A 12,372-nucleotide genomic window follows, 5' to 3' on the forward strand; every position below is an offset into this window, starting at 1 on the left:
CGAGATTCCAAAGAGTACATTAAGTCCTCACTTAATGTCATCAATAGGTTCTTGGAAACTGTGACTTTAAGTGAAATGACGTATAATGAAATCAATTTTACCATAGGCTAACTGATCTAAACAAGAGTTAAGTTTCTATGCCATATTTCTGGTCACAAAAACATCAAACTTCTAAATAACGACCCCAAATACTTCTAATATTAAACACTGAAATAAACGTGATCTACACATATATTCGAGAAAGATGAATAGAAACAAGATGTCCAGAGTCTTGGGTGGCTGAAGCCTATCTTGGCAGCTCAAGACACTATTCCATTGGAGAGTACACTCACGCTTGTTCAGACTGGGACCACTTAGACACACCAATGAACCTAATGTGCACATCTTTGGGATTTGGGAGGAAACTGGAGCACCCAGAGAAATCAAGCACACATGGTGAGAACATGCAAACTCCAGAGGCCCTGGCCAGGAATTGATTTTTTTTTCTCATCAACGTTAGAACAATGTTGAATGAAAAAACTTATTGGAGGACCTGCTGTACTTTGAAAAATGCAGATTTTAAGAATACATATAGATTAAGAACACATCCTTCTCCCACTGCAGTTGACAACACTATCCCAATTCTAGTTCCCATTTGGCACCAGGACAGCCAAGGATATTGTCTGGGGTGGAGTAAATGGCTGTCATTGTGGTCTTTGCCATTAATTTAGAGATTTCAGTCCTCAGAAGTGTTCTATGTTCTCATGAGCTCCTGACTTCTTGTGACCTTCTTATACAGACTGAGAGTTTGATTTTTATTAAATATCAACTCCAAGTGTATTGCTTATCTCCTCCCTAATATCTATCTAATATCTCCTCCCTCATCAATAAATCAGACGAATATGTCATAGGTCCCATTTATGAACTAGGAGACGGCGAGGGTAATTGGTATCAAAATAATGATAGACAAAGAACTTGTATGGTGATACTATGCTTAACTCCAAACCCTTGTGGCTTCATTTGGAAGCCAGGAACCCTCCCTCACACAGATTTCTATCCAGTAACAGGTTTCTATCCAATGTTAATTTTGTCATATTATTTAAAGAACAATCTTTGACAAATGTTTTATTATATTCATGGGATTCCCTGCAGTATAAATTCATGGATGTTGAATGAGTTCTGCACCCTGACTGAAGGTACTCCTGCATTTCTTCCTTTTTCAGGACTTATCGAGTATGGAGTTTTTGATGTTTAACAAGGTTTGAACCCCTGTTGAAGGTTTTCTTACATTCCTTACATGTGAATGGTTTCTCTCCTGTATGAATCATTTGATGTCGAATAAGGGAGGAGCTCCGGTTGAAGGATCTCCCACAGTCAATACATTCATAGGAATTATCTTGAGAATAGCATCCTGGATTTTTATTACTGTTTTCACTCGTACTGAAGGCTATTTCACATTTATTGCCTTCACATGCCTTTGCTTTAGTATGAACTTTTTGATGCTTAGAAAGGTTTGTACGTCGGTTGAAGAATCTTCCACATTCACTGCATTTATAGGGTTTCTCTCCTGTGTGAATGATCTGATGTCGAATGAGGGATGAGCTTCTGCTGAAGGCTTTTCCACACTGATAACATTCATAGGAATTCACTGTAGTATGACATTTTTGGTGTTGAATAATATCTGTACTCAGGCTCAAGGCATTCCCATATTCATTATATTCTGAATGTGGCTCACTTACTGAATTAAATCTGAAGTTAGTTTTAAACTTATCACACTCTGGGGACCCCTTCCTTATAGGAATTCCTTGTTGTACATCACAAATTGAGTTAATCGAGTTAACATCAAAGCTTTTCTTGTTTTCACCACATTCAAAGTCTCCCTCCTCAGTGTAGACTGTCGTATGAATGAAAGCTTCTGGTGACAAATTTATGTCCCAGTTTTTCTGGTTCCTACATAACCAATCCTCACTTTTCCAGACATCTAAGGAAGAATGTTCACTTTTGGTAAGCCTTGTCATAATCACTCCATGGGATGATTCTTCTCTAGAAACTCTCTGCTGTGGAATTGAATCCTGGTTTTCTGAAACAGTCTTAACGTCTAAAAAGAAATAAAAAAAATACCATGAACTATAAGGGAAACTACTTAATTAGGAAAGGGCAGCTAAACCATATAAGGGTGTATGTGTACACCATAGGTCTTAAATACAGAATGCAAATGTTAGATGAGGTTAAAAAAAGACTTAGAAATAAATGGTATAAAAATGTTAAAAAGGGGATTAGGAAATCATAAAATATAAAGAGAGCTATTCAGGAATATTAAGGAGGGCTCAGGTAAAATATCAGTTCATGATCTAGGATGAGGTGGTGTATCATAATTTAAGCTATCACTTGGCTCAATAACTAGTCTGTGAAGTTTCCACCTAATCTTCCTTTCTCTAGCATTTTCTTTTAATCCAGTTATTGTTTACCAATAAGCCTTCCTATATATACCGATTTAATCATAACTTTAAGTACATTGTCTGTATTCCCAGCCCCCATACCTTAACCAGCTAAAAGCAAACTTACAATCATAGTGCTCCTATTTTCCATACAGCTACACTTACTCCCCGTATGTAACAAAGGCACAAAGAATTGTAATATTAAGGTAGCAGGGAAATCATCCTCTTTCTGGGCTCAAAATAACTCTTGATTCTACCATTAGTGACTTGATACTTTTCCACTGTACTTGCCAGAACTCAAACCTTTACCTGTTCTGACTAAGGCTGGGTTCTCCTCCTTTCTCCTGTCCTTAGTTTCCGTTTCATTTAATTTCCATTTTCCTTCTCAAAATTCCTTTTTCATTTAGCTTCTATATAAACATACTCAGCATACTATATACTCTACAAATTTTTAAAAATTAAATTTCACTGACTTCTTTCTCCTTTTCCATGTAACTTCAGATATGCCTAATGATTTTACCCTTCATGCTTTATTGATAGTCAAATTATAATTTCGGCTTTGCACTCACATATATTACTGTTCCTTATTTTCACCACTCTCCAGGACACCGCCAACTTGACTATCCTACTGTCTTCCAACTTAAAAAATGAGACACTATGGTTATCATCATCCATGTTGAAAGAACTTCCTTCAATGTTTTCATTTTTGTTCAGTCAGTCACTGTTCTTCTGATATTTATACTAGAGTCCATAAAAAAGCTTCAATAACTATTCCTTTATCTCTCATATTTAATCTGTGCTTAGGTACTATTATTTTATTTTATATTTTATAAAGTTTCCTATCACTGCCTCTGCCAGTGTACATTAGGTATGTGGGGCAGATATCTTGTCCCTTTCATTCATAGGTCTTCCTATTAGATGATGAGATCCTGGACTTCAAGCTTGATGCCATAATGGGATGAGACTTTTTAGGGTCTTAGGAAAAGCAAATATATTTTACAAGGGGGAAGAACACAGATAATTTATGACCAGAGGACCGAGTATGGTAAATTAAAATGGTTACACATTTTTTGCCCCTCTCCCTGTATAGAAGTAGAGTTTATTTTTCTTCCTCTTGAACCTGGGCTGATCCTGTGACTGCTTAGCTAACGGTATGTGGCAGAAGTGATAGCATGCCACTTCTGGGCCTACCCTTTAAGAGACTGACAGCTTCTGATACCTCTCAATGTATTTCCTCTTAGAACCTCGATGCCATGCTCTGAGAAGCCCAAGCCTGTGGTGCTCTAGGATCCACATTACCAGATAAGTTCCCTGGGACAGCTGGTATTAACGTCCAACCGTGAGATGTGCCACCTTAGACATTCCATCCCATTTGAGCCCCTGGAACACTGCAGCCCCATCTAACATCATATGGAACATAAGAACTGCTCAATCAACTCACAAAATTTGAGAATTAATAAGATGATTCCTCTTTTAAATCACTGTTTTGGGGTAATTTGTTAGAAGCAATAGGTGACTAAAACAGTAGTTGTTCCACAAGTATTAACAGCAAAATTCCTAATAGTATTGCCCTAAGTAAATCTTTGTTGTTCTCGTGTTTATACAACTCATTTTTCAAGTAACTTCCTCACTCCTATTTTTAAAATCACTTTCATGTATTTTGTCATTTTCGAGTCACTTAGTTCTGATCTGTAGAAAAGCTACTAATATTTTTTATATCTGACCACCTTACAAATGGAAAGTTATCATTTGCAAAAAGCTTTCCCTCTCCTTTTCAAATAAATTTTTCATTTCTCATATATGGTTCATGTATTTTTCATTAGTTAAGTCTTTTAGGCCAATATTAAATAATTGTGGTTAACAGGCCACCACCCAAAACTCTTAACAAATATAACAGTTTTGATATTGAGTCTCTTGGATTTTTCTAAATAGAAAGTTATTGTATGCAAATGGTTTTAGCTCTTTTCTAACAATTAAATTTCTCATTTCTATTTCATTTATTTTTCTTTCATTAGTTAAGTCTTTTGGGTCAATATTAAATGATTATGGTAACAGACATTCTTATCTGATGATTGTAGTGGTAATGTTTTAGCTTTACACACAATGTTAACCCCTAGTTTGTTTTCCTTTGGCTCTCACCAAATAGATGCCAAAGCATTGGCTTATTCCTGACCACTAATTCCAAACTCACGAACTATGCATTTTCTATGACACTTTGTTCCTGCCTGTAATCTAAAATAAGAATGAACACTTACAACCTTAATCTATAACCTCAACCCTGAGTCTCTGCCTACATCTTTCCTGGAGACCAGCTCATGCCGAATAATCTCTGCCTTTCTTTGGCCTATCTGAAAATTTCCCACAGTTACTCAAAAACAGTCCAGTGGCTTATCTATGCTTATATATTAAAATCTATAGGTTTTAACTAATTAATCAGAATTCAGAAACCACAGAGATACAACATCACAAAGACAATGGCTTAAAAAAACAAACCAAAATGTTAATACTGTCTAGCTCTGAGCAGTGAGATAATAGGTGAGTTATGTTTCTCTTCATACTTTTCTATATTTACTAAAATTTGTATTAATCTCACAATTTTAAACAATTTTATATTCTCTCACAAAGCATTAACAAGAATAAAGAGATTATGACGAAGGTAGAGAGTTAAAGGCACAAGAAGCTCTACAGTTAAAAAAAAAAAAAAAAGGAAAAATGGAAGATTACTAGAAATCACTCTAATATAAAGCAGATTTGTTTTCTTTAAAAGAAAGAATAACATTTAATGTTCGGTTGACTAATGTTTATTTAGCACTTACCTTGCTCCAGGCAGTAAGTGTGTTAGACATACCAATTCATTTAATCTTCACAATAACCTAGAGGCAGGCACTATTATTAACTCTGTTACAGATGAGGAAACTGGCAGAAAGGCTGCCCCAGGTCACACAGCCTTAAGTTAAGTATCTGTGGTCCTAATTCATGATACAACTTTGTCACATTAGAAAAAGAACCTGTGAAAAAAGGCAATGATGCTTTTTTTCTCCATCAAAGTTTAGGTAGTTTTGTTGTCACCTCTCCAACTAACAATTCGAGGATTGTGTTGCCCATTGTGTGTTTAACGAAAAGAAGGTTCTTACAAATGCCTCATATCTTCTGCTTCTTACCCAAAACAGTTCTCCTTGGGATTTCTTCCTCCATTATCCATCTTTTTTTTTTACTCTCCAACTCAGGGATCTCAACTGGTTTGGTGAGTAAATTCACTGTTCATGGGGAAAATAAAAATCACAACGACAAACAAACATGACACTTCAGACATTTTTATAGGGAAGAGAATTCCATTCCAACCCAGTAGTCTAAGCTGCTGAAGGATAAGGCCAGAAGAGCACCATGAAAGGACTTTCAACCAGTAGGTAAATCTTCTATTATGTGTCCAAAAGATATTAAGAAACCTGAACCCAGACCCCAAAATGAATTTAACCACTTCAGCAGTCCTATAGCTTTTAACAATAGGAGACTACTCATGGACAGATTAGGTAAATACATAGAAGCCACCTTTATGCAACGAATTCAGGTTCCTATAGTTCTCCAGCATCACATCCCTGTACAGGTTCTTTACAGCAGGGTCTAGTTGCCCCCACTCTTCCTCGCTGAATTCCACAACCACATCCTTGAATGTCACTGGTTCCTAAAACATTAAGTTCCTTTTTTATCAAAAGTCACTCCTGAAGATATTACCAGAAGAGGAATGAATGTGGAAAGAATAGGGTAGGAGCCAGAATATACAAGATATTGACAGGAAAATGTTTGGGGTTCTAAGTTATGAAATCAAATTATATTAAGGGACAATCAACTTGGTACTATACATACACTCTGAGGGGTACAAAAGAAAAGTGAATTGCAGTCCTTATTCTAGATTAGCTTACACTTTGGTTAAGGAGAAAAGGACAACTGAAATAATTGTGCAACAAAAAATTACTACAGAGTACAAAGAATTTACATCATAGTAATCCAGAACAGAAAGAGTTTATGGTAGATTTCAGGGAAATTTGTAATGAAAACATAGGCTCTGCTGAGAGAAGAGGTAGGACATTTTCTTTAATTGAGAAATGCAGCCTGCTCCTATCATTCAGGACTCACAGCTCATTGTCACTTTGTCTGACAGGCAAGATTGCCTGATTACCCCAAGTAGCCTCCCTGCTAATCAGTCTCTACCACATTACACATTATGTTTCTTTCTTTTCTAATAATTACCACTATCTGCAATTATCTTGTTTGTTTGTGGCTGTATACCTCAACTGGAATGTAATCTCCACAGGGCAGGGGTTTTGTTTACGAATCATTGTTAGCCTTAGAAAAGTGTCTGGCATATTAGGCATTGCATAAATATTTGTTAATGAATAAATTGCCTCCTGTCTCCTACCATCAATCATTCTACTTCTCTCTCCAGCATCTCAACCTTGTCTTTATTGGCACCTTCAATATATACAAATCTCTTCCTTTCCTCTCCTTCAGAGTTAGTTTTTGTGAATAAGCTGTCTACATTAATTTTGTTTATTTCCTCATCTTCTCCTCTTTCCTCAACTCATCACAACCTGGCTTCTATTCCTGTGCATGGTAGTATCTCCATGATGATGAGTAAATAGACATTACTTGAGCTGTATTATCTTGACCTTTTAAAGCATTTCTCTTTTAAAGATTCTCATCCTTTGGACATATTTCCCTGGTTTTCTTCTGTCTTTGGTCCTTTCTTTTCAGCATCCTTTGAGGTTTCTTCTATTTCTGCCTAGCAAATGACACAGCTCAGGATTCTACCCTTGGGCCCCCTTCACTTTTAATTTTAAACATTCTGGAGTAGGCTCTATTTCTATAGCTTCAATTATTGTCTATATTCTTGAGGGAACAGATAGAGTATATAAAGCTAAGAGAAAATATTAATACTTTCCAAAGATGGTATTATCAACTAAAATAGATCCAATGCCCTCTGAGAGAATAAGAATCTCATGTCCTTCGATGGAACTATGTTTGCAAAAGTTCAAAGATCAAAAAAGTAAATGCAAGTCATACTAAAAAAGAGCATACATTTCAAGTAAAGAATGGAATCCTAACTCACCTGGAGTCTGTCTGTTAGTGAGTCAGCTTCTATTTTCTCCTCCTGGATGCTCCCGTTTTGGAGGACAGAATCCTTGCAGAATGTATCTGAGGAAGATGAAGGAAAACATCAAGGATACAAGTTTTGTCCTGGAGCAACTTTTAATGATTATAGCAGTTGTTTTAACAAGTTATCCATAGAAGTTATCTGTAAAACTTTGAAAAAAATAACGACCTCAGGCCCTACCAGCAAATAGGATCTCTAAAGGTAGGGCCTAGATCTTATATTAATATTTTTTAAACAGTCTAAAAGTGATTCTGATATTCTATCAGGGGTTGAGATCTCTTAAATCAGAGAAAGGGCAAAAATAATATTTTCAGACTTCATCTGTGGTTATAGTAGATTCCAAAAAACAACTTTAATCCTGTCATAATTAAAGCCTAATTACAGTTTAGCCATTGCAAGTTATAATTCTATTTGGAGGTAAGAGTATCTTATCCAACCAATCCCTTCTTCAAACACACCAGGAAGAACTCTGTTCAAGGTTGCTTTCCTCCAAGTTGCTCTGTGTATACTATATATAGACGTAAGTAATCTGGACATCTTGAACTACTGATTCTTTCAGGACATAAAATTCTGAGAGGCAACCAATTTTCTTCCCCAGCCCATTGGTGAGAAGTTTATCCAAGGGCCACTTTAGAAGTTTATCCAAGATTAATGAGCTACACCAGTGATTCTCAAATGCCAGACTATGGACCAATACTAGTCTGTGAGGAAGTTTTCATTGATTCAGGGTAAAATGAGAAAAAAATCCAGAAATAATGTAATAAGTTTGTTATAATATCACATTTATTCAATTTAAAGGACTATATATTGAGGTCAAAATGTCTTTTGTTTTGTGTAATGTGATAATTAATGATTTAAAAAATGTTCTTCCTCGAAAAAAAGAGGTGGCAAAACTACATCACCCCTGCTCCCATTTTTTTAAACTTTTAATGACCTTTGAAATCCCTCAAAATCTGAGAACCATGCAGTTACATAAAAATAAGCATTAATCCTCCATCATTAATGTACAATTGGATTCAAAGACAAATAAAACAACTGCATGGGGGATTTCTTAAAACGCATCTAAATTTCTCAGCAACATGCCATCTGAATGCTGCAGAGATTATGGTCTGCTAACTTTAAATAGATCTGTAACACCTTGAGGAACCTCAATCTGTTCAGTCCTTAGGATAGTCAATATGATATTGTTCATACTTATTCTTGTCATTCTTGGAAATGTGAGCTATCTTAGAAAGGTGCAAATACCTCCAATCAGCTATTCTCTTACTTACTGCTCTTTTTGAATACCCTTTCCTTCCCTTACTACTTCCCTGATGAACTTCTTGAAACTTTATTACTGTGTTCTCTGAAACTCTCATTCCATTCAAAGAAAAATCCATATACATTCTCAAGTTCTTTTTAGAATATTCCTTTTCTCCATCTCCCCCTCCCTGCCTTTTTTTTTTTAAACAGAATCTCCCTCTGTCGCCCCAGCTAGAGTGCAGCGGCGTCATCACAGCTCACTGCAACCTCAAACTCCTGGGCTCAAGCAATCCTCCCCCCTCAGCCTCCCAGGTAGCTGGGCTACAAGGCACGTACCACCACATACAGCTAATTTTTCTGTTTTCTGTAGAGACAGGATCAAGCTCTTGTTCAGGCTGGTCTCCAACTCCTGACCTCAATCCTCCTGCCTCCCATAATGGCCATGAAAGCCACCTCTTTGCACCCTCCAAGTACTATGATCTTGGAAGTTGTTCTGATATACTTGTACCTCCCTATTCCTACTTCCTCATAATAAATTCTCTCATGCAAAATAAGATTTTTAGAGGTTCATGCTATTTAGCTATACCATCTTAATGTAACATTAAGCTATTGCATTCATTCTTCAACATATTTACTGAATAATCTATAATCACTATTACATTCCCACCTTCTATTTTTTTTTTTTTTTGACCCATGTAATGGGCAGAAAAATAGCCCACAATGATGTCCATACCCTAATCCTCAGATACATGGCAAACGGAACTCTATAGATGTGACTGAAGTCCAAGACCTTAACATGAGATCAACCTGAACTACCTAGGTTGTCCCAATCTAATCACACGAATACTGAAAAGTAGAGAACCTTTCCAGCTGAAGTCAGTGGTGGGGGATAGGGGTAGGTGTGCATACTGTGACAACAGAATACAGTGTCAGAGACATGGCAGTATATGAAAAGGACCTGGCCCACTGTTGCCAGCTTTGAAGATGGGGGAAGGGGACCATAAGTCCCAGAAAGGAACACATTACTACCATTCCACTGATTTCAGCCTAGGGAGACCCAAGTTGGACCTCTGATCTACAGACTTGTAGAATAATACATTCATGCTGTTTTAAGCCACTATGTTTATGGTAATTTGTTATAGTAGAAATAGAAAACGAGTATAATCCATTACAAATAAGCACCCCCTCAACTCCTCTGAAACTGCTTAAACTAAGTCTTCAAATTCCTGCACAATTTCAATAAATTACTTTCAATACACATCTTAATAGGACCTTTTCATGGCACTGCTATTGAACACTCCCTCCTTGAAGATTTCTTCTCTTAGCTCAGACACCAATCTTCACCGATTCTTTGACTTCTAGATTATTCTTTCTAGCCTTCTTACCTGGCTTCTCTTTTGTTCAGCTCATCACTTATTTTATATTTGCTTAGATAAGGACAAAATATAACCACAATACCAACATAATCACTGTCCCCAACCAATAACTCCTTATCAAATATCCAATTGCCTTATGTCTTATAAGGTCTACACATTCACATGATTCTAAATCCCTTTGCCATACCCGTCCCTGCTCCCTTAGAAACTGTCTCATAGTTTCCCACAGTTTGGATTTTATGAATGGCATTATTGTGGTCTAGTTTAATATGTTCCTCTATCCTCTACATTTCTTGTAGTTGGTAGTTAGATATTAAACAGCTCTTAAATATTGATGCTGTTTTAGGATTTGTACATTTCCTACTTCTGCTCATACCTATAAGCTTCCAAATCTTCTCTTACTGAACACTAAAGCCATATTGTTAACTTTATATTGGATTATTCATTGTGGAAGTCCCACAGGGACCTCAGATGCAACATGCCATATAATTAATGTATTCTGCCCCCATCCACAAAATTTACTACTTACATTCCATTCATGCAAGCCAGTACATGTGAGTTTACGTTAAAACTTATCCTATTCATACCTTATCTAGTCAATAATTCCTTTCAGTTCAAATCCTGTTTTCCTAAAGCTCATTCTCTAATACCTGATCTATTTCAACTATCTCCTAACAGGTTTTCCTATTTTCAGAATCCTCAGGTCTCTCTTTTATATAAGAAGTCAGTAAACTTCTTCTGTAAAGGTCCAGATAGTAAATATTTTAGGCTTTGCAGGCAATATAGTCTCTGCTACAACTGCTCAACTCTGGTGGTAGCATGAAAGCAACCATAGACAAAATGTAAATAAATGGATGTGGCTATGCACCATATAACTTTTATTTCCAAAAACATCTGGCCTGTGGGCCATGTTTTGCCAACTCCTACTCTACGATGATGCCAATGTAATATTTTTAAAAGGCAAATCAAACTGTTACTCCCCTATTCAATCTGTGAGATCTAATTCTCTATTTCTATTACCTACAGAATAAATTTCGGGCTTCCTAATACAGTAATATAAAGTCCTTCACGATCTAGCACTTGACATTCTCTGGCTTCAGAAAAAGATAACTTCTCTTCAGACAGGAATGGTCAACTATTCTACCTCTAATTTTCTATGCTCTCACCTTCGTCTTTAAGCATTTCAATCACATCTTCTATGAGGCTCACCACATCTTTGCTATTCTTTGGATGCTGTAAATTCACCAAAGTCCTGACTTCTTCAGGGAGGATTGCCAAGAATTGTTCTAGCACCAACAGTTCTAGGATCTGCTTCTTTGTATGAATCTCTGGTCTTAGCCACTGAAGACAGAGTTCCCAGAGTTGGCTCAGGGCTTCATGGGGCCCAGACACTTCCAAATACTGGAAATATCTGAACTTTTGACGAGATGCCTCGGAGTCATATGTCTCCACCATGGGGATGGTTTCCTGCTGCCAAGACACATCTGCTCTCAGAACCTCACTTTGTTCATGTAGAGCCAGGTTTTGAGGTTTGGAGATAGCCATCAACTTGTTCAGAAGCTGCATCTTCCTAAGTAGAACTCCCACTGTAGTCTAAATGTGTCTTACTAGAGGGTTCCAATAATTCTCAGGCTTGAGCTAAGCACCTGCGTACCATATGCAGTGTACTTAAGACAAGTTCTATCACAGTAAGGAGAAAAGTTCCAGGAACTTCGGACACAAAACCAATATTCAGCTACCTGAGAGACTGAAAAAAGAAGAAATATAACCATAGGTAACAAACATCTATTAGCATAGTGTTAAAAGATAAAGTAGTATAAATATTATTATTAAAATTACCTAAGAAAAATGAGTATGAATTTGTGCTATTTTTGTGTTTTTATCTTGGAAGAGAAAAATGTTTTCCCTTTCTCCCAAAAGACAGAGAGAAACAAACACAAATAGACATTCCAAAACAAATGATAGAGGAAATAGTCCTTTGATTTAAAAAACTTCATAATTTCATTGCAATTAGATTTCTTCTGTATCAGTTAACAAGCCATTTTTGCTTTAAAACTAAGCAAAACAAATCTTTGGATAGGATATTCAGGTTATTAAGGCTTCAGACTAGATATGCCTGAAAAACATTTTCCCAAGTTGTCATTAAAATACCAATAAATTTCTATAAAATGAGTAAAATTGGCAA

At 36.5% G+C, this 12,372-nt stretch overlaps 1 protein-coding gene across 1 annotated transcript; it reads right to left on the reverse strand.

The window, feature by feature from the left end:
- Positions 1-1,205: 1,205 nt before the first annotated feature.
- Positions 1,206-11,753, reverse strand: ZNF215 (zinc finger protein 215). The gene is made up of 5 exons (XM_012654200.1): positions 11,354-11,753; positions 7,525-7,610; positions 5,967-6,099; positions 5,579-5,674; positions 1,206-2,077 (listed from the first exon to the last, which is right to left on the reverse strand). The coding sequence occupies exons 1-5, from the start codon at positions 11,751-11,753 to the stop codon at positions 1,206-1,208; spliced, it is 1,587 nt and encodes a 528-aa protein (XP_012509654.1).
- Positions 11,754-12,372: the final 619 nt, after the last annotated feature.

Source organism: Propithecus coquereli, unplaced genomic scaffold (genome assembly GCF_000956105.1).
Source record: "Propithecus coquereli isolate 6110/MARCELLA unplaced genomic scaffold, Pcoq_1.0 Scaffold44, whole genome shotgun sequence".
Lineage (NCBI taxonomy): Eukaryota > Metazoa > Chordata > Mammalia > Primates > Indriidae > Propithecus > Propithecus coquereli.

Coding starts and splice junctions, on each gene's coding strand:
- ZNF215 (XM_012654200.1), bottom strand. CDS start 11,753: ATGCAGCTTCTGAACAAGTTGATGGCTATCTCCAAACCTCAAAACCTG. Junction 7,611..11,353: donor TGAAATGCTTAAAGACGAAG/GTGAGAGCATAG, acceptor CATCTTCCTCAG/ATACATTCTGCAAGGATTCT. Junction 5,675..5,966: donor CCTGAATTCGTTGCATAAAG/GTGGCTTCTATG, acceptor CCCCATGAACAG/TGAATTTACTCACCAAACCA.